Raw genomic sequence first — 26902 nt, 5'->3', positions numbered from 1 at the left:
GCATTTTTAAACTGCTGTGTAAATTTTTCTGGCCTACCATACGAAGATTTACTCTGACTGTTCTCATGCATACTTGCACTATTTTTTTAGAAAGTGACTTTTAATAGTCAATAATAGTAATTTTTTTTAACATTGTAAGTTTTTATGTTGTTCCCTTTTTCATTTGATATCTCCAAAACATTTTAATGCTTCTGGCTTTGAGTATGTTAGAATCATAATTTACACACAAAAGCAATTTTCTGGTTATTACTATAACTGACACATTTTATACGAGGGCTGGCAGCCAAAATAAAACATTTTCATTTTGATGATGTTTAATGGAAAAGTTACTTTTTTCAATGTACTGATATTTAAATAAATGAAACCATTTACATTTCCCTGAAAAAAAGACTGGTTTACAAACATTGCTATTTTAATCTATGGCATACCATCAGGGCTTGATCAAGACCTTTAGAGGCACTAAGCTCTTAAATAAAAGATTTAAGTCCCCCCAAATATGTTAAAGTTTCTTCTTCATTTCTTTCTGTCGCTATCTCTTGGTTTGAGTTTAGCTGCATGGTAAAACTGGGAATAAGCAATTTTTGCTGCCTCCTTTCTTGAAACCCAAGGAACTTTTTGTGGTACCTCCTTTTTCCTTGATGCCCTAAGCACATGCTTACATTGCCTAATGGTTAATCCAACCCTGCCTACCATACTCGTAATTTTCCTGCAATTTTTCTTTAGGCTTTAGTCCGAAAAGTGCACAGCCATGTTGAATGATGACACAGGTGATTTGGATATAATCATATTTTTAGCACTATGACCAAGAGAAATGTTTGATTTCTCAGCAGCCTTCTGTTTAATTTCTCCCCTTACATATTTGCTCCTTTTCTAAATGTTTTAATTGATAAGAATATGCAAAAATTTTTCATATTGTTTTAAAACCTCATAAGCTGCTGCTTTTCATACTTGATTATTTTTGTAAAGTTAAAAATAACAATTATTCTTTGTTTACCATTTTAGTTCTGGAGGCACAGTATTTTACTTTCAATAGCTCTTATTACATGAGATCTCATTTCAGAAATGGTTAACTGAAACTGAATTTGTTTTGAAATAAATGAATCATTCTTACCAAAGTAATTAAAACATACACAGATCTATCACTATTGGCTTATATTTAATTAATGAAGTTATCAAGGAAGCAAGATAATTTCATAAGTAGATAATACAATAGAAATATTAACATTTCATATTTTCACACTAAATGCAAAATTTAATCTTAAAAAAAAAATCAGTCTATTATTTGCATAATTTGAAATCAAAATACCAGTTCATTAAAATCCTTTTTCCATTTTGCCTTTCTCTAGAGGGAAGACTGACTTTTAGATACTTTGATCAATTATTTATGCTGAATTTTTAGATACTTTGATCAATTATTTATGCTCTACTTGCAAATTAAAATACATCATATATACCTAAAATTCGAATTGTAGTAAGCTCGCCTAAAAGTTACCAGGAGCTGTGGCTCCAAAAAGTTCCAACACATTTTAAAAAACAATGTCATTGTTTGTATTGTAAAACAATGTCCAGGTAGAACTAATTTTTTTTTATTTACACAAAAATGTAAAATAATGCTTAAATTTTAAAAACAGGTTTTAAAAAATACTTAGAAGCATGACTAAAAGCTTAAAATGTAGATCTCAAAAACAATTTGAAAGCAAGATATTATATAAAATTTCAAACAAATTCTTACCTTATATCCAATAGTTTTGCGAAAGAAAAAGATTTCTTTATCCAATAACTCAAATAGCCGTGGTGGGAAAAACTGAAAGTCTTGAATGGTTGGTTGTTTAGGAGGTCTTGGCGCCTAAATTAATACACAGGGAGTAACTTAACACAGAATAAGACTGAATTCAACATCTATTCCAATTTTAAAATAAATTTAACAGCATAAATTTGTTCTGAAAATAAACTATTTACATACAATAATCAGTGTTATTCATTCCACTTAGCATTTCTACGTACAGCAGATTGTTCAAGCAATGTTACTTTTATCTTCTGAACTAGATGTTAAGCATTTAAATTTGAAGGTTTATAACTTGAAATAAAAAAATTATCTTGGAATTATTTACAGAACCTTTAATTTCAATTTATAATATATCAATCTTGGTTTTGTCTCACTCATTTCTAGATCTGTTATATAACGAGGGAAAAATCAATATCTTTTTGATGAAAATTGAAAGTGTGTTCCAACCAGGGAAAGAAAGAACTCCCTGAATGAAAACCACACAAAAAGTTGCAATGACTATAATGTTTATAAAAGAAAAGAACTGACTTGGAAAAAAAAAAAAAAAGAGGAAGATTATCAAAAGCAGCATGCTGATAAACCCAAAGAGTGATTTCCTAAGCACTCTGTGAGCAAATCTGCTGAACAAATTTACATTGTTGTTCTGACACACTGATGTACACATTACATCAGTTTACACTGACGTACAAATTCATGCCTTGTCTAGATGGTCCCACATTCAATGACTCAACTTTAAACCACTCCAGCAGTTTCAAAATTAAGTCTCTATTAAGACTCTAATATACTCTATTAAGTGTATATTACCATGACTCAGATTTATCATTTCTTCGTAAAAAGAAGATATCCTAAAAATCTCATTGCTACTCGGATGACACTGCAGCTAGGAGGACAGGCGCTAAGAAACCTCCCCTAAAAACACCTTGAAGTTGAATTCGCAGCAGGGACTTTTATTTTTTCCCAGCTTTTTAAATTAGATTCTGCTATACATGCCGTTAAAGAAAAATTAAACTGTGCACTGACTTTTGAAGCCATCATGACATAAGAATATGTAATCCGCACCAAAGTCTAATCTATATCTTTGGAACTGTTTTATGTTATGTTTCAAAAGTAAATGCTAAAATGTTATTTGTCATAGAAGAAAATTCATGTTACAATAAAATATTTTTCAATTTCAGTAAAGGAAAATAATAAGGAATTAACACTACTTTACTTTATACATAAAAAAAAACATATAATTAACCACTTAACGGCTGTGCCTGAGATATCTCGGGAATAGATGTTTCGATTTTCCTATCAATGAGCTAAGTTGGTTGAACATTTTACGGATATTTAATGCCATCGCTCGTAATATCGCGTGGCAATCAACACTCTGCTATATACGCTTTCTTAGCTGTGGGAGGGATCTAAGCAACTTTTGCGATTGGTTCCTCCATGACCCTGAGCTGCAGTCGGCGACGTGGCTGCATTATAAATGAACTGTAAATTCAGTTTTTGATTAGGGGTAGGGTGTTAGACCCACGCACCCTGATGCTACACCAAATGTTCTCTTGTGCAAATTTGTTTTGTTAGTTGATGCAGATTACCAGATTATCACGATGTTGCAGAATGTGATGTGCCGCTATGTGTTGCACTATGCTTCAGACTGTAGAATACTGCCAATGACATTTATAGATCGTAAAATATATTTACTTGATTTTTACTTTAGCTTTTATTAACTTGACTACAGTTTTGTATTACTTTTGACTAGATCTTTTTTTTTTTGGCTGCTTCATTGAAGCCCGAGTTAACTTGGGTAATGTCATGAACCATAATAAATATCTTGTTCCCCCCCTCAAAAAAAATTTTTTTTTTTAGCCTTACAAAGCTACATCTAGTGAGTAGTGTCTGTAGGTAATAAAAACATTATAAAAATTTCAGGGATTTTTGGCATAATTTTTAATATAAATTCGTTCATTAATGTAAATTCATAACAGCAAAGCTGTTTTAAATTAAGCAGCAAGTTTTGTGGTTACAGATTTAGCAAAAATGTTCTTTTCACAGTTCTAAATTTCAAACTTTGTATGTAGTTTTTAACAATAACAGAGTTAGACAACTGCAGTGGCAAAGGAATAGCATCACATACTGTTGTAGCTCTGCTTGCCAAATCAGAACATCTGAAAAATTTGTATCCTTTAAAAGGAGTTTTAGGGATAAAAATCAGTTAAATTTATTAACACGGGCACTTAATTATATAAAATTAGCAAATCAACAACTTCCCTCTTCATCAATCAAGAGCAAAGAAATCAGAAAATCTTTCTTTGCTATTTTTATATTTCCATTTGGTGTGGTTCTCTCTGTTTGAAAGTTATATTTTTATAATTACTACTGAAGGTATGAAATTAATCTACATGTATGTTACAATCAAGTATTTTTTATAAGATGCTTTTCTAAAGTGAAGGTGATGCTACTGAAGCTATAATTTTCATCAAGTTATTCAAGTAGCACATCATGTAATTTGGTTTAAAACAGACATTTTTAATAATGTTACGCTACTACATAAACTAGCACTGTACTTTTATTTTCTGTTGCTGATGTAAAAATCTTTCAGCATACTAAAAAAATTCAAACAATCACTAACAATGTAATAAATGAACAGTTTATAACTGAAACTAAAGCTTGCCAGCCAACCATAAATAAAATTAATTAATTTATTTTTTCCTTACGTAAAGCATCTGCTTCTTTAATTGCGATTAAATAAGAAAGTTCCGTTATTATCAAGCCATAATTCCTTAATACTGATATCATAATAATAAGCAATTTATTCAAGCAGATATTTATTTATGATAAGGCACTTGCTTATCATCATAATAAGATAATCTTATGATGATCTACTACCTTAGGTAATTGAAATAGTAAAATGCAAATTAAAATGTTAATTGCTTACATTTGTTAAAAATTAATCAAACTAGATGCAAAAGGAAACATGCTTACCTTTGGAGCCTTAGGCTCACTGACCCTAAGAGCTTCTCTAAAATAGGCATCAACGGCATAATTGGCTTTACGTTCTCGCTTTGGTGGCTCAATCCAGTGACCAATACCAGCAGTCTGAAAAGAATATTCATTAAAAAATAATTATCATGTGAATACTAATAATAAATTATATGTAGAAGAGAATACAGTAAGAACCCGCTTAACGCGAGGGATACGTTCCATCAAAGTAGAGCGTAATGCCAAACAGCGCTAAACGAGGCTATCTTTACATGTAAATATTGGGGTTAGGGGAAGATGGCTAGGAAATTGGTTAGGTATTAAATTTAAAAAGTATGTTTTTTTAATAAAAATAAAACCAAACATTTATTTCTTAAAGCCCAAATTAATACCACATTATTATTTTTTGCAAAAATAAAAACAAAATATAAATTACAAAACGAATATTCTTAAAAAAAAAAAAAAAACAAATAAAATTCTAAGTCAGTCATATTTAGTTAGCCTTCTGCGTTTTCAGTGTTCTGCCTTTTTGTGACAAAAGCATCTAATGTTGTTTGCCTTTTTCTTTTGCGTTGTTCTCTTAAAAGTTCTTCATAAACGGATAGAGCATCTCTAACACCACGCCTTACTTTTGAGCTCCTGTCAAAATTCGGATCATTTTCAATGAATTGATCCATTATTTCAGTTATGGTAGACAAACTCCTTTTTACAAACGCCATCGAAAGTTCTTTTTGCTCTTCTTCTGAATCAATGCTGTCAACATTTTTGTTTTCTTCTTGTTCAGTTAATTCCTTGAGCTCATCATTAGAAAGACTAGCCGCTGCTTCTTGAATTATTTCTTTGACATCTTCCACATTTACCCCTTCAAAATATGTCTGTACAATACCGCACCAAACAAGAAATACAAGTACACTCTTTCGGATATGTATTTGAAACCTATCGCTGCATAATATTTCGGGGAATCCCCATATGCTGCGAGCGATTTCATGGAATCCCTGGGTTGAAATAAAAGAGCGCTAAACCGAAACAGCGTTAAGCGGGGTTTTACTGTAGTTATATTTTCAAACAACTTTTCATGATTAAAATGCACTTAAAGTATTTTTAATTAAGTTGGAAATAGCATCTGCCTAGATGGATGGTTAAATAATAAAATTAAATTAGAATTTAATATACGGCAGCAGCAAATTCATCATGGCCATAAACTATCAATTGAAGAAGGGGAATAGAGTTCATTTTTGCAATACCAAAAATTAATTCCTTGCAACAAAATAATAATTTTCAATACAAATAATTACATCTTTTTGTATTCCTAATTTTAGTTATGGCCGTAAAAAACATTAGGTAAGCTTTTTAAAAACATACTGCTGCCGTAAATTCAAAACAAAAGCAAGATTTTAATTGAAAGTATCAATATTAAAATTAGCTCAATTTATGTTAAACTAGTCTTAAAGAATACTTTTCTTGGTATTGAACTAATACGAAAAATATTTTTCTTACTTCTCCCCCTTTTGACACAACTAGTGCATATAATTAAAAAAGTTCACTTTTATTTCTAGTAGTATACCTGATGATTGGTTAAGCATACATAAATAAAATTAAAATAGCAGTCCAAAGTGACACTGTAATACAAACCTTTTGTCTTTCTCGATAATCTTCACCTTCAAAGCGATACACGCTTTCAACTGGAGCATCCAAGGTGAAATTTCGAAGAGTGCTTTCACCCATAGATTCCAGTTTCTTTTGGTTTTCCAAAGTCTAAGTCAGAATAAACATTGAATTAACAAACTTTAATAGCTTAAAATTTCTAATAAGACCAGTATATCAGAAAAAGAAGATTTAAGAATAGAAATAAAAACGAATTTCTATTTTTAAGAACTAACTAAAAATTTCATCGTTTTCAAGAAAGTTCAATGCATATAGACAGAACTATAATAACAATTAAGAACAAAAACAGGGAAAAAAACACATACCCTTTTTTCACCTTTCTCTAATATAGCTTCAATATCTTCATCAGTAATCTCACTTTCTTTAGATGCAAAAATGTGGTCAGCTCCATGCCTGATCATTCCCAGCATTTCTTCTTTGCCAAGTTTAGCAGCTTGGCTATCAACTAATCTACCTAAAATGGGAGAAAAGTAAGGATGCAATTACAAATGCTCCATTTTTCATCAGCACAATAAAAATACCCTCTTTTACTGTAATATCATCAACTAACTGTCGATTTCTTCAAATTTATATGTGCACACAATATGTAATCCCCGAAAATGTACGGCTGGATTTCATGAGGTCTTTGAACAATGACTGCTGCGAAATGGATTGAAAATTATGAAGAACATCAAAATTAAATAACATATTCAATTCAAACATTCTAAAAAGATTATTTATCTATATTTTCTCAGTGGATATGAAATGTTTATAAATGACGAACTTCAAAGCATATTTGGACTTCTTCCTGTTTTCTTAAAATAAGCAAATGGAAATGGAAGGTGGTATGTTGCAAAGTACCACCATACTTCATGAATCATCAGAGATGAGCCAAATCGCTGATAGGCAGAAAAAAATCTGTACCATGAGCCACAAGAAACTTGGGGTTTTGTGAAAAATGAGATTTACAGCAAGAAAAGTGAAAATCTTGATCTTCTGAAGGAGAGAATTGCAGAAGAAACTGTAAGCATTACACCAGATGTCTAAAACACAGACAAAATTTAATACACTGATGTCAGTAGAATCTGTTGTGTTGTTAATAGCGCACTTTCTGAAACGTACTTTTTTGTTCATATCTACTTTAAGTGACTGAATTAAAGTACTTTCAATCCATTTCATACAATACATAATATTTAATGGAGACCTTACAAAATCCTGCCATTTATTTCTGGAGATATCGTACCTATGATGCAACATTGAAGTCGAGAGTTAAAATGGCATTTTAATTGCTGCTTAAGTTTTTGATATAAGTTTACTATGAAATTATATTTACAGGCTTCAAAAGAAAGGGTTAGTAAGATTAACCCTATTTCTGAATAAACATTTTTACTTTTAGTTTTGGGAATTTTCCAGATTCAGTAAAAACTTATTTAATCAAAATGGTAAAGGAAAGTAATACAGAATTAGTAAATCCAAAAACCAGTCATCACCATCCTTTACAAATATATATATACATGTTTTGCAATGAAAGCAAATGATCTCAACAAATAGAAAGGGATAGCCCTCTCTCTTTAGATGATGACATAAAGTATCTATGTTCACAGCTATAACACATCAACAATAAAATTCATATTATAAAAGAACAGTACTCCGGAAGTTGTTAAAACTACCAAAAAAAGAAAAACCATGAAATACTTCACAACTTGTATGACTTGTGTAGAACATTCCAAGTGAATTTATTCCTATTTGAGAGGAATTTCGACAATGGTCAACTTACTCATAAAAGAAAAGGAATTCTGAAACTGAGAAACTTTACTCTTAAATGTGAACTATTTTACTGAAACACTGTAGTAAATATTACAAGAAAAAGAATTCCTTTGCTGTTTCTAATGCCAACCATCTTGTTATACAAAAAGATTAATCTACTCAGTTGACATACTTCTCATGAAACTATGGTATATGACAGCTGTTAATAAGTGCTGGGGGGACTGAAAGCTTTCAGATTTTATATTACTCCCTAATGAGCACTTATTTTCATTTACAGACACATACATGTTTCGAGAGCAGTCAGGCTAACAACACCATGTGCTAAAGAGATTTCCAAAACTGCATATCTTTAGAAATTCCGATAGACAGTCTTGCACGCTGGATATAAAAATGTTTTATTCCCTACACTGCTGCCATTGCTCGCTTTGAAATTGTTCAGTCTTTTAATCAAATTCGTTGAAGTCTTACAAAATATGAAATAGACAATAAAACAAATTTGAAATTCCAAATTTGGGCTTTCAGATGGCCATGCTCGGGTGGAGGACTTTGCTATTCAAAATTTGTTGACTCTAGGCATCGTTGTTTTTTCACATTGCGAGAAACATACACACATTCATGTAGATTCTTCATTATTGAGTTTCTTTAAATATAATACAGGGGGATAATATTTGGTGGCAACAATTTGAAAAGTGATTTTACTCAAAATGCCGTTTTGAGACTAATAGCCCTTCTGAGCTCTCTCTCTCTCTCTATATATATATAAAAGCAAAGTGAATTTTCATGATAAAATGGATATGATTTAAATATGTATCTGAAACAATTATATGAGGAAAACTCTTAGCATGAAAATATCTATATACAAAGGCAATCCCCCAAAAAAGGTCTCTTATTTTTTGGGGACGTAGAGAAAGTTTTAATACAGTTGTTGGCAACACTGTTGTGAGTGGTGCCTTCTCCGCTACCACATAAGCACGCAGGTGCTTTGCTCGGATGCTCAGTCTTGGCTTGGCAGCCATTTGAAATGGAGCTCCCGACAAACGTTACCGCCAAGTGCGAAGTGCGCGCAGTTATTCGATTTTTGAACGCAAAAGGCATTAAACCGGTTGAAATTCACCGCCTATTGACGGAAGTGTTATGGACAGTCGTGCATGGATGTCAAAAACGTCCGCAAGTGGCGTAGAGAGTTTACAGCCGGTCGTACTGAAATTCATGGCGAAGAAAGAAGCGGGAGGCCGTCAACTGCCGACGAGACAATCGCGAAAAGTTGAGGAACTCATGCGTAAAATTCGGAGGATCACTCTGGATGCTCTCTGCATTTTGGTTCCTGAGGTTCCCAGAAGCACCATCCACAGGATTTTAACAGAAAAGTTGCAATATCGGAAGGTGTGTGCAAGATGGGTGACGCGTATGCTGACAGAAGACCACAAACGGCAACGGGCACCCAGCGATTTCCACCTGTTCCCTAAGTTGAAGGAACATTTGTCTGGACTACGGTCACCGATGATGAGGTGAAAGATGAGGTTCAATGCTTCCTGAAGGGCATGGCGGCAAGCTGGTATGACATGGGCATTGTAAAACTGCCACAACGTCTACAAAAATGCATCGACTGAAATGGTGATTATGTTGAAAAATAAAGCATTCTTCAATCTTTAAAGTGATGTAGCAATTATAGAAAATAAACCGTTCTTTGTATATCTAAAAATATAGGAGACCTTTTTTTTGGGATCGCCCTTGTATAAAGACAATGGAATTTATTTTTAAATAATTACGGTAGCTTTTATTAACTTGTTTATGTTTCAGAACGAAAATATTTCCAAGTTAACATGGCAGGAGAAAATGTTTTATTTTAATGTTATTTTTTAAATATAATTTAAATTATCATTCTTATAATATTTTTATGATGTAAAATTTTGTATCATAACAAATTTGAGGGGGGGGAAATCGAAATCAAAATTTCACAAACACCTGAACAAAAATTTTTTTATACAAACTTATTTTGAAATTGCCAAAATGTTGATAAGTAGCCAAATTTAGCACAGCACAATAACAGGATTCATATTTAAAAAAAAAAAAAAAAAAAAAAAAAAAAAACTTTAAAATGTTTGTTTCAATTGAAGCAGGGCCTTGTGCTTCTAAAACTCAAGTATGCATTTTATATTAAATAGGAAAGAATTCAAATGTTAACCCATCAAATACATATTTGCCAATCTTATGCACAATGCATGTGCTATTATTTCATCATTAATGCAAAGAAATAAATATTTTAATTCAAACTTTACATGTTATAGTGCTGCAACATTACCTGATGATTCATTTAGTGTCAGTGAAATGAATTTCATACTATTACTGTCATCTTATTGCTTAGATATTTATATAAATATCTGCTTTTTTCAATGTTTTTGATAAAGCTATACAAAGAGCTTTATTTACTTCACATTCTGAGAATAGTACACTGTAGTAATATAACGATTATTAGTCTGAATAATAATTATTAGAATGAAATTTTAGACTACAACAAAATTATCATTGTATTTAATATTTAGCTGAAATAATAAATTGTTCTGGATATAATAAGGCACAAACAATGGTACTACTGTACTATGTTTAAAATAAATATTTTGATAAAGTTAAAAAAATTTATGAACTGGATAGATATTAATTTGCCTTCCCAAATTATATTTCCTAGTGTAACAGATTCTTATGATAAGTTGAAATTTCTGCATGATATTCTGCACATGTATCATAATCTGAATATTTAGAATCATTTGTATAAAAGGCATACTCTTTGCCCAAGAAACTGAATACATTCATACACTCAATTGAGATTTTACCTTTTAAATGTTAAAAAATTATTAAAAGTTCTTTATCTGTTAACAGTCTTTCATACTTGCATCTTGTTATTTAAGGATAAGCAGGCTCTGGCAAACTGTCATTTACATGTTGCTTACATTATGAGACAATTTAAAAAAATTTGCATGAAAAATATAAGACCTAAACATAATGTATAAGACCAAAAGTAAAATTTACTGCATTTATATGTCTATACACACTGCCTGAACATATAACATGAAATCAAAATGCTAAAATATACCTCTCTAAGTGCTCATGTTAGATTGATTGGCTGTTAGATGACACCACCACTTCATGCATCAGCAAATGTGTTAAAGGATATTTCAAAACCTCTTAACCCAGTGTAATTTTTACACTTTTATATTACGCAAGATCGCAATTTACTTAGTCATAATATTTGCTAGTTTTGTAAGCATAGAAAAATATTTTGCTCCCAAAGTTTTTTTTAATAACTAAATTTATGAAAACAAAAGGTGTAGCAAATAATTTACCAATTTATGTTATAAATACTACGTAAATGTATCACTTTACAAGCAGATCTTAAAGCCTTGGTATCAAGATGTTTAAAACACTATTGATTATACATATACAGTATACTTCAGAAATCAATAACATTATCATTTATAGCAATTCTATATAATAACGTTCTTATCTGAATGTTAACCAATTACTTCAGATAAAGGAAGTAAAACTAAACAGAAATACTGCTAAAAATTAAAAATACATTTAAAAAGTAGAAAGAATACTGATTTTTTATTTAAAATGTACCTTGTTGGATCACAACAGTATCTAAACGTAATTTTATTTCAGCTCTTTCTACAATACGCTCTTCCACTGTATTTTCTGTAATCAAGCGGAAAACTTTGACTCTCTTAGTCTGCCCAATTCGATGAGCACGATCCTGAAATAGACAAGCAATTTACAACACGACTTTTATACACATATTTTCAATAAGTTAAATTTACATAATGTTACATGATCGCTTCTGCCTTAGTAGAAGATACAAATATGAAAAATTTCATATGCACAAACTGAAGAAAGATATAACAAAACATAATTTGTTAAATCATGAAAAAAATTTTCAATAAGTTTAGAAAATTATTAATAAACACTTAGATGTGGTGTGAAATGATTTAGTGTTAGCTTAGTTTAAACACTCAGGCACAAAAGAAAAAATTAAATATATATGCATATGATTTAGATGATACTGGTTTTTATGAAGTGAAATTACGTAAAATTTGATTTCAATTACAGGATAATTCAAAGTGACTCGGTACAAAAAGAAATGCAGATGTGATTGGTATATAAAAAATTAACTTCCCAAGTTTAAGAATACATTCAATGTGGGCACCCTTTGCAATACAGTAGATAGATGCCTACACAATAATCTATTTCTTGACACATCTATGGCAACAGTCATAGTACGGAAAATATACTTTAAAAAACATCACGTCATCATGTGAGTTAATCATGTCACCTATTCATTTCTTTGAGTGCTGTGGAAGTTGGGATATAAACATCTCCCACCGAGCCTTCTGGAAAACACATTTTTTTTAAAATTTTAATTTTTGTTTATTTTACTTATGACAAGTATGGTTTGGCAATTGCATTCAAACTAGCCTCAAACAGATTGCTTTTCTCTGCAGTTTGTTTCTGTCCCCATATGAAATCTGATAAAAAAACAACTTGAATGATGAATTGTCCCATGCTGCTACTCATTTGTTCATATTGCTCATCCCTATATGCTTTCCAATGTTTACATAGGAATATTTAGTCTTAGAGCATTCCAATACATACACACGCATAAAAGAAGCCATTCCCATCCTTCCCTCCCTCCAAAAAGAGAGAACATGAACAAGAAGAGAAACAAAAATATATATTTATAGAAGGATCCGGAATAGGTTTTAGGAATACAGAACATTCACAAGAATCACAGGTAGTATTTTTTTGTGATGCATTAATAGGCAGTGGCGGCTCTTAAATGGAGGTTCACAAAACAAATTTTGAAATTAAATATACATAACTTACAAGTTAAAATGCACCTGTGTTTTCACAAGTTAAAGGAAAACGATGCAACTAAAAGAAAATAAGTTCTTCATAGATCACAAATTGTAGCATTTTATTTCTTACAGTGGAATGTAATAAAACCATATTGCTTACAGTATATCTTTGAACACTGATTACAAGATAGTCAAGTACATTTTTGTAAATTAAATCCATTCATCTGTCTTCATCCAAACTCATCACAAAGTTCTTTCCATCTTTCAAGACAAATATGTTAATAATATTTTCATTGAATTTAGATATATTATTTTTCATGTCCCAGCCCCAGTTCAGAGCTTTTAGTCTGTGCTCGCTCCCAGTGCTTCTTAAAAATATCCTCACTTGTTTTACAGTTGAGAAGCATCTCTCAGACTGCAACAGTGGTCATTGGAACAGTCACAATAATTAGCAATACTTTGTAGGCCTCCAAAAACATAGTCTGTAAGTTGTTTTTCATAACAAATTGTAGAAGACTAATGGTACCAGTCATAATTCTGAAATCTCATGTTCTATATATTACTCCTAGTTTAGTTTTCATGCGATCCTTCTGTAACATGGAATAAACGACAGTTGTTTAGTCAAGAATCTGAGTTAGAAAAATAGCAAAGAAGCAAGCAATAAAGCAAAATATCTCTTTTACTTGTTTTGTGATAACATCACATCTTTAGATGCTACAGTTTTATGTATATGAATATTTTCTTTCTTCCTTTTTCTTGAAGTTTCACATGATTCTGATATCTCCTTTGTAATCGTGTCTATTCCCTTCCTTTCTTTTTCTAATGACTGCTGAAAAATGTTTATTTGCTTTCTAATGGCTGCTGCATCAGTTACTGTTTTTTGAAGCTGATTGTAAAACACTAAAATATATTGACATGTGGCCTAATATTGTGAAACACTGTAAGCCCAAACAAAAATTCTGGATTTTCTAACATACAGAGGGTGGCCTCTGCTTGATTTATTGCTACAGCTTGCTTAGATGTTGACTTTTATTTTTTCCATGCACTCAATCAACTACTCCCTGCATTCATACACTGTATTGATTTACTGACCATTCGACTCTTAAAATTTCATCTGGTAACAGAACATAAGCTATCCTTTTTGAAAAGGTTTCATCTAGAATAGCCTTTCTCTGTTTGAGTTAAAAGTTAGTATTATCACTCAGGTTGGAAGGGGGGATATGAAAGGTTTCAGATTTTAAATTACATCCAAAGGGGCGTTTTTTTTAACGTTTTGTGTGTTACCTTTATTTATTAAATATCACGTTCTTTGCACTTAAACCACAAAATTCAGTTCAATAGCAATGTCGCAAAATAATTTTAAAATGAGCATATCTTTAAAATTTCCAACACACAGTTCCGCACACTGGAGATAAAAAGGTCCCACCCAGTAGAGTGTTGCCATTGCTTGTTTTTAAATCGCTGAATTTGTTACTCAAAAATTTGTTAAAGTTTCACAAAATATAAAACCGATAATAAAACAAATTCCAAATTTGGTCGTCTACATGGCCATATTCGTAGGAGGATTACATCAGTCAAAATTCGATGGCTCTATGTACTGTTGTTTTATCACAATGCGAGAAATATACATACATTTATGCAGATTTTTCGTTATTTAATTTCTTCAAACGTAATGCAGGACTCTAACATTTGGTGGCAACAGTTTAAAAAGTGATTCTCTGTTTATAGTGATTCAACAGAAAATCACAAAACGAAAACAATAGTCCTTCAGGGAAAAAGCCCCTTTGGACTAAAAAAACAACTCAAACTTGCTGATTCTGACTGGTTGTTTCCCAAGCAATCAAACTGAGCTGATGTATGTAGCAATGCACAAATTTTGCGTTCTTTTAGGTATGTTGAATGAAAGCTTGAATGATGACCACTCATTACACTTGCACAGTCATAGCTCGGTGATATTAATTTCACAGGTTCGACTATTACTGTTTCCAAATTTGGTTGGAGACATTTAGCTATACATTTTGCATCATGCCCTGATGAATTCCCAGATTTCTCTACTGGTTATCCATTACTTAAATTGCATCAAAAATCGACAACCAATTCTAAATTTGGAAGTGGATGACGTGGATTAGTAGTTTCATCTGCTATTACTGAAATAAAACTTACTTTTGAGAGCCCATATTTTTTATGTGCTTTTGACAAATAGTGAGCATGCAGTCTAATAAATCAGTTTAAATTTCTTTTTACACTCGTTTAAAAACACTGGCATTAGTGAGATGGGCTTTAAGAGATGAATCAGTTTCTGCTAAGAAGTTGATAAGACCTTTAAAAACTCCCGGATTTAATGAACCCTCGCTTTCATCATGTCCTTGAAGTGCAAGCTCAAATACACCGCCAAACAGAATGCAGTCAATAATTTGTGTTAGACCATAATGATTTTCAGCAAGTTTATTATTGTATGTCTTAATTTTTGAACGAAATACACTGTTGAGTTTTGGCAAATATGCATCTTACTAGCAAATTAAATTCTAAGATAGAGTTCAAATGTGATTGTGAGCATTCCTGCTTTTTAATTATCTGAGTTAGGTGTAATAAATCAGGAACATGGTAACTAACCCAACTTGAATCACCATTCTGTTTTGTAAACAGCAGCCATGGAAAGCGAAACAGCCCGTTAATTGGTTGGCATCCACACATCCTAAATATTTTTTATAGAAATAGGACTTGAATTCCTTTTTTAAATCTCTATCCTTATATTTCAGCACCTGGATAAGGTTTAGCAAAGGTACTGACCCAAGTAATTTCTTTAAAATTTTCATCCAAAGACAATATTGAAAAGGGAAACTGTTTTAGTTCCAAAATACTGATTCTACTCAGTCTTACTGATCTTAACTGTTTATTTTAAATTATGTCCAAAGGGTCCTTTTTTTTAACGTTTTGTGTGTTACCTTTATTTATTACATATCATGTTCTTTGCACTTAAACCATAAATTTCAGTTCAATAACAATGTCGTATAAAATGAGCCTACCTTTAGAATTTCCGATACACAGTTTCGCATGCTGGAGATAAAAAGGTCCCCCCCCCCCCGTTGATTGTTGCCATTGCTCGCTTTCAAATCTTTGAGTTTGTTACTCAAAAATTAGTTAAAGTTTTACAAAATATGAAATCGATAATAAAACAAATTCCAAATTTGGGCTTCCACATGCCCATATTCGCAGTAGGATTATGTCATTCAAAATTCGATGGCTCCATGTACCGTTGTTTTATCACAATGCGAGAAACAGACATACATTTATGCAGATTTTTCATTATTTAAGTTCTTCAAATATAATGCAGGACTCTTAACATTTGGTGGCAACAGTTTGAAAATGAAACGGACATTTATACTGATTCAATGCAAAATCGCAAAACAAAAACAATAGTCCTTCAGGGACGAAGCCCCTTTGGACTAAAAAAATAAGAAGAAAATGGGAAACCAATTTAACTAATTGAATATAGCAAACCTAGAGAGAATTCATATGAGATAACTGCAAACAATGCAAGTTCCTGCATACTGAAGATTTGTGAATGTAATGGTATCAGCGATGCCTTCCCCTTCCATTCCTCTGTCCGATTCTTTCCACATAAATAGTTTTCAAGGGAATTGCTGGATCTTACGTACAACTGAGGAAAACCAAAGTGCTCTATGCTATGAAAACCTAACAACGTATTACTATATTAACCCTTTAACTGTCAAGTTATTTTGATGATTTGGGTACACAAATTGTCAAATTTTTTTATTGGAAAAACCAAATGTAGCCGAAATAAACATCTCCAGATATATATACGGGTATGACAATACAATGCACTCAAAAAAAAAAAAAAAAAAAAAAAAAAAAAAATTACCCCGAGAAATACTTGGGCGTGACATTTTCGAACATTAGTGCTGTGCCCGAGATTATCTCGGGCATGACAGTTAAAAGGTTTAAAAAGGGGAGAGGAGAAACTCATCCTGGAAATTAACAATAATCTGGAAATGTATTTAATTTGTTAATAAATTACTTTCTTAACTTGTCTTCAGGGCTCATGTGCTCAAATAGAGGAGCCCCCACTTTTAATAGGTACTGAAAACACAAAAGGTTTTAGGATTACAGAAAATTCACAAAGAATCATAGGCAATATATTTTGTGATGCATTAATAGATACCCAAAAATGAAAAGGCTTGTTAGCATCTAAGCCATATGAAATTAGTTAGGCCTTGAAATGCAAATATTCATGTAAATATTGCCACACTGTTGCTTATTGCACATTATGTTGTGATACATTGCCAGGATAGGGTTTTGTAGGTAAGTCATGTGAATGTCTTCCACAGTTTTGCTGTCGATGAATGATTTACATTTAACCTCAGCTTTTCCCTTTATATACAACTAAAGCAGGCTTTTTATAATTGCCAAATGAAACTTAAGAGGTTTAATTTTTCATCTTGTATTTGTATCCGTAAAAGAAATTCATTGCAGCACCACAGTTATGTTTCCAATATTTATTTTAGATGTAAACATCACATTATTTATGCTAGATGCAAACATCACATTATTTATGCTAGATGCAAACATCTATTGGTACTGCATTTTCTAACTTTCACTTATTTGCAATAGCTAAGAATTTTTTTATTTTCATTCCCTTCAATGTAAATAGTCATATATAGCTAGACTGATATTCTAAATTCTGAAAAGGCTGGAAAATTTCTCCACAAACAGAGTATTTCTGATTTGAAATACCTTACATGTTGTTTTTACAAGAACTGTAGAATGCAAATAAAGTCTTAAATGAAACTCATTACAGAGTTACCAGATTCCTTGTACTAGAATCTGAAACAGTCAAAATGACTGAATTTTTTTTTCAGTAGAAAAAGCTGCACATTAATGGCTGGGAGTTTTACTGTTAGGTAAGTTAGAAGACTCGAATTTACACCAGAACTGGTAAATAATATTAAAACGTACAAATTCATTAAATACACAGATCTACATATATATAAATGTTAACTTACCATAGCTTGTAAATCAACTTGTGGATTCCAGTCAGAGTCAAAAAGTATTACAATATCAGCTGTTGCTAAATTTATACCTAAACCACCAGCACGGGTACTGAGCATAAAAATGAATTTGTCACTGTTTGGTTTGTTGAAATCATTGATTTGACGCTAAAAAAAGACAAGAAAAAATTTTTAACATCAAAACAAAGCGTGAAATATATTTGTTTAAATTGATTTTGATGAAAACATTATGCTAAAATTAATATAGTTAAAACCTGTTTTTGGTCCTCAATGAACATTATCAGTTTTGCAACAGTATTTATAATGCAGGACTGTTTTTCATGTGTTATTTTAATGGGAAACAATCATTTTTCCCACGTAATTTTTAATAGGAAAATTTTAATCTATTTCCTAGCTTAGTCCAAAATTGCACAAACAACATACAGACTCTGCTGAATAACAAAACCACCACCAATGTTAAAAATGCAATAAATTTACTCATTACTATAAAATATTTACATACACTATACATGAACAAAATCTTATAACTTTTTAGCTCTATTAATCTTAATCTTCCCAGCCTGCCACAAGTTGGAAAACTCAGTTTTCATAAACTTTGTTTTTGTAATACTTCTATTTCACAATATTTTCTTTCATTTTCATATCTGAACAGAAATATCTTTACTTTTGCAAATATACAACAATCATAATTAGAGTAGACAATTTATTAAAACAATGACAAGCAGATGTTTAAAAGTCTTTATTTATATAATCTGTGGTTTTACAGCTTTGCAATCAGTTACAAAGCAATTGGAAAACAGTAAAGTCTACCAAGAATAAAATTTTGGTCAAAAACAATCTGCATTTGAAGCATATAGTTGCACTGATTAAGTAAATTCTTTACATTAACTGAAAGACAGTAAGAGCAAAAAGGACAGTAAAATTAAGGGAATTCTTAACTTGCAATCCCACAATTTACAAAGCAACAGGCACATGCTTGCCCTAACTGAACAAAAAGAGACGATTATAGAAAGGAGGGAAAATTCCCATGAAACACAGAAATGCAAATTAATTTAGAAATCATAAGGAATGATTAACATTTTTAGAAGTTATGAGATATGTAATACAATAAATTAGGGAAAATAAATTTAATGACAGAATCTACTATTCAGATTTATTAATATCTGCCTGAAATCAAAATACACATTCTCAAATTCTCAAGTATATAATGATGTGCATTATTTAGCACAATACCTTTATACTTGATTTCAATCTATAAACATATTTAAAGATGAAAAAGATTAATGTATTGCTTGTCTGTCTGAAAAGAGTTGTAAAGTTAAAATTATTCTTTATGATATTATTTATGATTGTGAATGGTTTTTATTAAAACTGCTGAGTGTAAAAAATGTTTTAATTAATCATATCAGTGTGGAATGTTTTAATTACTATAGTAAAACGTTTTTAGTTGTAGATGTTTTTTCTAATTATAATACCATAGGGATTCTTTGTCTTGATATCCATATTTTTTGTTATTTAACCAAGAAAGCTTGTAAACCTACGAAATTTTTAGAAAGTAATTTGAGTCAGTTATTATTCTTAACAGTTTTATTTTGGTAAATTTTATTTTGGCTTGCTAGCATACTTAGCTTTTTTTTTATGTCTGTTTAACACCTTTTGAGGCTGGGGCTTCGGTAGCAGCAAAAGACTTGACGGGGAATCTTGAACCGAATGCTTTCCCCCCTTTAAGAAATCACCTCCTATTTGCAGCAAAGATTCTTATGTGTAGTTTAATGGATTCTCAGAGGAGTGCATCTATGTCGAAAAAGGAAGGGAAGTGTCGGCATTGGTGACCAGACTTCAAGATGCTTTTCGTCACTGAGGGAAAATTTCATATTACAGTTGTTCCGGATTGAGACTACTGGGAAATGTGTAAACTTTCGTTGAAGAAAATGCCATTCTTTATATTATAGGACATTACTTAGTTTTTATAAAATTTCGGTTTGAATTTTAAATTACACTACAAAACTATGTGTCTTTACTAAGTGCTTACAATAATTATTTCTAACATATCTTTATATTAATGCTATGTCAAAAAAATATTGCAACTATTTGATTATTTCCTTGGACAATTTAAAATTTAACCAATCTTCATCTGTCTTTTTTTTACTGTTAAATGTTCTTGTAATTTTAAATTTGTTTTGGTATATATTATCGAATATAGCTATATCTTTGAACTTTCTTCCATTCAGGGAATAGTTAAAAAACAAACGCTTAAAGCTATAGAAATAATTAAAAATTTAAGTTCAGTGGAACTATTAAAATTATGCTCTATAGGCGTAATGAAATTTTAATTTTACATAATTGTTCAAAATCTGCTTGATAACATACTATTTAAGGAGGAAACTTTCAGCAAATTAGAACATAACTGGTTTAATAAAAAATTATTTTATTTTATTGTAGACTGTTAGTACTGCAATGTACAACTACATAAGTGCTGCTAATTAAAATTCAGTTCTTTTCCAAAATTAATGCATAATAAAACAAGCACTCAAAAACTGCTTTTTTAAAATATTTTAGTTTTAAAAATTTGAAGGAAAAAACAAAAGAATATTTATTTATGTACCGTTTTATACTGTTTATTGAAAATTAGTAAGGGATATATTTCAAGTATTAAGAAGAGAATGAATTTAAGTCATTAAAAATGTCAAATTATTTAGTATGCAAACCCATAATTCAAAACGTAAATTCCATTTGTCTAAAACTAAATTCTCAGCCTCACTATGGGAACGTGTTCACTCGGGTATCAAAATTTAGGTAATTTCTTAGTGCAAAGAGTTTTTCAAATTTAAGGGAAAATTTTTTTTATGCATTGTGTCTGCAAAAACTGTGGGACAAAAGTTACACAAAAGTTATTTCCTTGGACAATTTAACCAATCTTCATCTGTCTTTTTTTTTTTTTTTTTACTGTTAAATGTCCTTATAATTTTAAATTTGTTTTGGTATATATTATCAAGGTTCAGAAATAGTTGTTGTCTTCAATACTGTATTATGTTATTCTATATTCTGCTACATAATTTAGCACATTAAGAGAAATTTCTAGATAATTTCAGGTGTCCAGTTAGCAAAATTCTCTCCTGTTTGAAATCGTCGTCCCATGTGAATTTTTCTATTTCCCCTATTGTTTAAACCAGTTCATTTCAACTCCAGACTGTCTTTGTAGCAGCTTTGACATCAACCATGGGGGCATATTTTATATGGTGGAATTGAAATTCTACGATATGTTAGCGAGTATCTTTGCTTGCAGTTACTCAAAAAATCTTCATTGTCAGGTCATGCGAAATCTATACTGACATAGTTGAATTAACTGCTTTTCTCTTTTTTATTGAAAATTTGGCAGCTATTCATTGGTTTCATTAAAACCTCGGTCATTATGCTGTCATATCGAAACTATTTCATAACCGACTGCCCAAGGTATGCCCCCCCCCGAATTTGTCCTTGAACATAGTTGCTGAGATATATGTCTAATGAATGACAAAAACATTCAATCAATTAAAATGTCAAGGTTCAGAAAATCAGATGGGGAACATGTGTTATCTTAGAATAATGATTTGTACATTATTTGAGAGCTTTTACATTCTGTTTGTATTATCGAAGCTCAAGGGACACTGAAATTTCTCAAATGCTACTCTAATCCATTCTGAACATTCAAAATTATTTGACCGTGAAATCGAGACACTGATATGGAGGTACCTTTTAAAATAACAGTACATCTGGAATCTAACGGCTAGAGATGACCTTTCAAACTGATTGACTAGTTTTAGTGTATTTACGATTTGCAGATTTCAAACCGAAATTGTAAAACTACTGTTATTTTTTTTACACAAAATTTATATTTATGTTTTTGTGGTTTGTCTGAATAACAGTACCATCACAGTAAACTTCCGTGTGTGAAGGTCACTTCAACATAAACAGATATATATGGAAATAAAGACAGACAGAACTGTTAAGAAAGAACTGATAAGAATGTAAGAAAAAGTGCTTGTACATGTATACAAGTATGTGGGAATTTATATTTGTTTATGGAAATGTATACCTTTACATATCCACGTAGTATGTATGTCTGCACTGATATAATATGGTATAAGTGCAGATATACACATAAAGCGGAAAGCATGCGTATCCTTAAATGGGAATAACGTATATACAGACACGTACATGTACACAGACAGGCATATGCATGCATTTATATGTACGTGTTTGCATGTGGATTTATGCATATGTGTATAAACATACAGATATATCTATGTGTAAATATTTCATCATCAAGCTCTTGAAGAAGTTTTCGTATTCCTTCTTCAGATAGACCTCTTTTCCTTTTCGGCATATTGGTAGAAAAATGTCAAAATAATTCCTAAAAAACTTGGGAAAATATGCAATATTCTAAAGCAACGCAAGGCTTTGTTTACTACAAACGCAGTCATCGCGAATTTTGTAGCTATGTAGTTACAAGAACTAAAAGGGAAAAACCGGAAATAACCGGATTCTTTCAGCCTGGAAAATGGGAGAAAAAGACATGACCACTAAAGTGGACAACCCCGTCCTTTCAAACAGAGGACTCTATGGCCACTATAATGGCCATCCTGTCTTCAAAAGGTTAAAAGAAAAAAAGTGATAAAAGAAAATATGTGACCAGCTAGAAAAAGATAACACAACAACCAAGAGGGTACCCTTCTGCTATATGGTCGGTTAGAATTGGTTTCGTTTTATTAGAGCGTGGTTCCATTATTTTTTATCTTTTCCTTTTCATGAGCTCCCACAATATGATTTTTTTAACAGAACATCGGGTACTGAAAGACAGAAAAGGTGAGGAAGAAATAATTTTAAAAAAAAAAAAATTGTTACAGTACAGGAACTTATTAATGACTATTTTTAAAGCCTTTCTAGTTAAAAAATAGATCCATGCATTGCAAATATTTTAATCAATTACATGTTGTTGATTTTGGGTTTAAAATGTTTATGAGCCCTCGGTATAGAATTCAATAAAATTATTCAAATTCCTGATAAATCAGAAGCATAATTTCTACCTTTAACCCCCTAAATAAATAAATAAAAAATACATGCACCTTTTGTATGGGAAAATTGCTCTACATAGATGGTTCTCTTATAGGGCTTTTAGATGGCAAAAAATAATAATAAACTTACTTCTCTGTCTTCATGAGGAGTTTGTCCATCCAAACGACAATATTTAAATCCTCTCCAGATCACATAATCTTCCAAAATATCAAGCATCCTCGTCATCTGCGAGAAAATTAAAACTCGAGAGTCTTGCTCCTGTAATTTTGGAAGCAATTTGTCCAAAATCACTATTTTCCCACAATTATACACCAAGTGTTCATCTGTTGTGTATGGAGGACCTATGTTATTGAAAAAAATTAGGATATAATATATGTATTTAAAATTTATTTTTGAGATAAAGTTAAGAAAGCCGCTTGAATGTATTTATAAAATTAATATTCATACCAGGCTCAGCACCATCAAACAAATAGGGGTGATTACAGCATTTACGAAGCTGCATTAAAATGTTCAACAATCTCATCTTGTCAACTTTTCCAGCACCATTCACTACATCAATATCTTTCATTAATACTTTAGTATACCTGAAAAAAAGAAAAGACACAATAGCAATTATCTGATAACTGCATTATGCACAATATATTTATGTAATCATATACTTAGTTTTACTCTTACCATTCTCTCTGCATTTTGCTCAGACCAACGTAAATTTTAATTTCTTTTTTAGGAGGAAGCTTCTTTTCCACTTCAGATTTCAATCGACGCAGCAAAAATGGTCTAAGCACCTAAAAAACATTAATAAAAAGTTCACACCTCATTTCATTTGCAGATACAGGATATAAAATAAAACCTATACGAAATCAAAAGAAAAGGAATTATCTTTCAGTATTCGAAAACTTTTCAAAATATATAATGTTATTTAAGTATGCAATGATACTTTTCAAGACCCAATAACTAAAAATAATAAATTAAAAGCACAAGGCTATTTAAATATCAGATATGAACATATTATCATTAGAGTAAAATTTCAACTTTATAAGATAAAAAATAAATGAAACAAAACTTTGGATTACGAAAATTCACATCGAAATAAGGACTCTATGGCCTCTAACCAGAATTGCAGTCAACTTAGATTTTCCATCCAACATCTAAAACTGGTATCACATCTATAAGCTACCCTCAAAAGTATGTCAAAAGAAACATTTTCTAGAATTTTTATTTTCAGGATATCTTATTAATTTACTTACAGCAAAAACCCAGTTCTTTGGAAAAATCACATGAGAGACAAAGCTTCAAGCAAAATATTTTCAATTCAGTTTCAAAACATTCCACATAAACAATACTGCCATACATTCTGTCAGTAAAATCTAAAACACACTGTCATATGGTAATTGTGAACAAAGAAGACTGGCAACGCTGTATGCTGTCATCCACAGCGTCACCTTTATGACTCTGCCAGTAACTAGCTTGCAGTGTGCCAAACAGCAGGCAGCAGTGAAAGATAGAGCAGGGAGTGCATAAGAATAGTATTACTGTATTGCTATTTCATTGCAGAAAATGAGCTAAGGAAATTGTTTCTAAACTGAAACCTTACAGTATCAACAAACGATTTGTGTTTCAGACAACAGCACAGTTTAAACAAACAGACGTAACTGGTGATTGTGTCAGAATGGGTCATCCTAGGTGTGTATGCAGAAGAGAAGTTGTAAATGCTGTTCGTGCTAGGATTCGACACAATCCTTTGCATGAACAAACAATTTTGTCTCAGTGAAATGAATATATTTCTCCATGAATTATGTCACATACTTTGAGGGATGATTTAAATGCTGGTGCATATAAAAGGTACACATGGCATTTACTAACTAAAAAATAAAAAGGGGATATATCAGGCTCGATCAAAGGCTTTGCTAACAATTCATGGGGAGAGCCAATACCGCAACTCCTATTCATAGATGAAAAAATATTCACAATGGAAAAGTCATTTAACACGCAAAACAATCATGTGTATGAACGATTCTCCAAGGAAGCAAGAGAAAAAGTTCTACATGTGCAGCACAGACATCAGCCTGTTTCTGTCATGGTATGGTAGATGATTTCCTAGCAGGGAGCATCGGAGGCGCATTTTCGCATTTTGTCTGCTTTGCGAAGGTGAAGTAAAGACTTCACCTTCGCAAAACAGACAGCTGTCTACCAGACAATGCTTTAGAGATACAACATATCAATTCGGAGCTGCCTGAAGAGAAATTGTAAATGTTTCAGCAGTATAACGCTCCTGCACACAAAGAAAAAACAATGCAGCAGTGGTTGGCAACCAATGTCTCACAGTCCATCACAGCTGCTGAATGGCCTAGTGGAAGTCTGGACCTTAGTCTGTTGGATTATTCTCTGTGGCAGAAGCTTGAGGTGACAGCATATCAAAAATGAACTGAGATGTTAAAAAAATTAATCACATCAGCTGCCAAAAAAATTTCTACTAGACACGATTCATGCTGCTATTGATGAGTGGTCTCGATGTCTTTGTCGCTGTGCTGCCACATATGGTGATCATCTTGAATAAGAGTACGTTCATTTTGTAGCAATTTTTGCAAAATATATATACATTAATGAGTATGCATAGTTTAATTTAGTAATTACATACATTGAAAGTACTGACGGAACTTGTAGCAGTGCAGTGTAGATAGCAGGGACATTGGTTCCAGCAGAACATGTTTTGGCTTGGAACCCTCCAATGGTATGAGAAGCTCATTTCTCATAGCCACACATTTCGTTAGCGGTGATAATTTCTTAGATCTCATAAATCACAGGGATGATGAAAAAAGAACTTTAAACAAAGAATTAAAAGAATGTGCAAGTAGAAACACAAGGATTGGATTACAGCAAAGCACACTACGGCCACCAGTGTAAGAATATACCTTCATGGAAGACTTAAGAAAAACTGATTCATATTACTGATTTAGAAAACCACAAAAATGCCCACATGGTCAGCCTGTTCATGGAGTTTGTACTTAAGTTGAATTGTTTTGCAATCTTTCCACTTGGCCACTGGTGGGCTGTAGAAATAAATGATAATACAGTGAGTGAGCTGCTATGGTAGAAAAAATTGATTATATACAAACTTTCCTTCCAGATGCTAATATTCTATTCAGAGTATATCAGAAACACAATTACTGAGAACAGAGTGATTTCATTTAAGGAAGGAATTTAAATAAAGCATTAGCTCCTTATTATTAAATTCCTGAATAATGTAAGCCATGTACCCATCTCTAACAGTATCATCTGATGATTGAGATATTTTGCAGCCTTTTTCTTCACTGTCATATGACCCTCAGCCAGCAACATTATCCAATATAACTTAACTGCAGCCTGTTTTCTGATACAGAAATGATAAATAATTGTTATTCATTAATTTAATTTATTATCTAATAAGCATTTTACATTAATGTGAAACAAAAATAAGATTAAAAAAACAAGAGGTTGCAGATTTCAATGGTTGCCCAAAAGGGTTTGTTAAAAGTTTTTTTGTGCTCATAGTCTACCAGTGTGTTGTTATACTTTTTTCTAACACTTTAACAGCAAACATGGAAGATTAAATAGAGGCTATCTTTGCCTAGGAACCATTTTGTCATACTGGCATGCAAGTCTGGGCCATCCTGCATATATGTAATGATTCATTTAGGTATGTAAATGTTATTCTACTAAGTGAATTTATATTTAAAGTTTTCGTGATTGGGACATAAAGTCCACGTATGATTTTTCTTTATAAACATTCCTTTACATTTTAATAAGCAACTTAACGACATGAC

General features: G+C 31.6%; 1 protein-coding gene across 1 annotated transcript in view; it reads right to left on the bottom strand.

The window, feature by feature from the left end:
- Positions 1-26902, bottom strand: part of Iswi (nucleosome-remodeling ATPase imitation SWI) — a 71866-nt gene that overhangs the window by 13989 nt on the left and 30975 nt on the right. Inside the window, exons 11-19 of the mRNA XM_035374266.2 lie at positions 23775-23884; positions 23547-23683; positions 23229-23440; positions 18039-18191; positions 11783-11915; positions 6724-6872; positions 6386-6508; positions 4757-4870; positions 1733-1846 (exon numbers count right to left, since the gene is read on the bottom strand). Coding sequence (XP_035230157.2) covers positions 1733-1846; positions 4757-4870; positions 6386-6508; positions 6724-6872; positions 11783-11915; positions 18039-18191; positions 23229-23440; positions 23547-23683; positions 23775-23884 — 1245 coding nt within the window. The remainder of the gene's footprint in view (positions 1-1732; positions 1847-4756; positions 4871-6385; positions 6509-6723; positions 6873-11782; positions 11916-18038; positions 18192-23228; positions 23441-23546; positions 23684-23774; positions 23885-26902) is intronic.

Source organism: Stegodyphus dumicola, chromosome 9 (genome assembly GCF_044657685.1).
Source record: "Stegodyphus dumicola isolate Sdum_Otavi_A_Nest chromosome 9, ASM4465768v1".
Classification (NCBI taxonomy): Eukaryota; Metazoa; Arthropoda; class Arachnida; order Araneae; family Eresidae; genus Stegodyphus; species Stegodyphus dumicola.
This window is presented reverse-complemented; position numbering and strand designations above follow the sequence as displayed.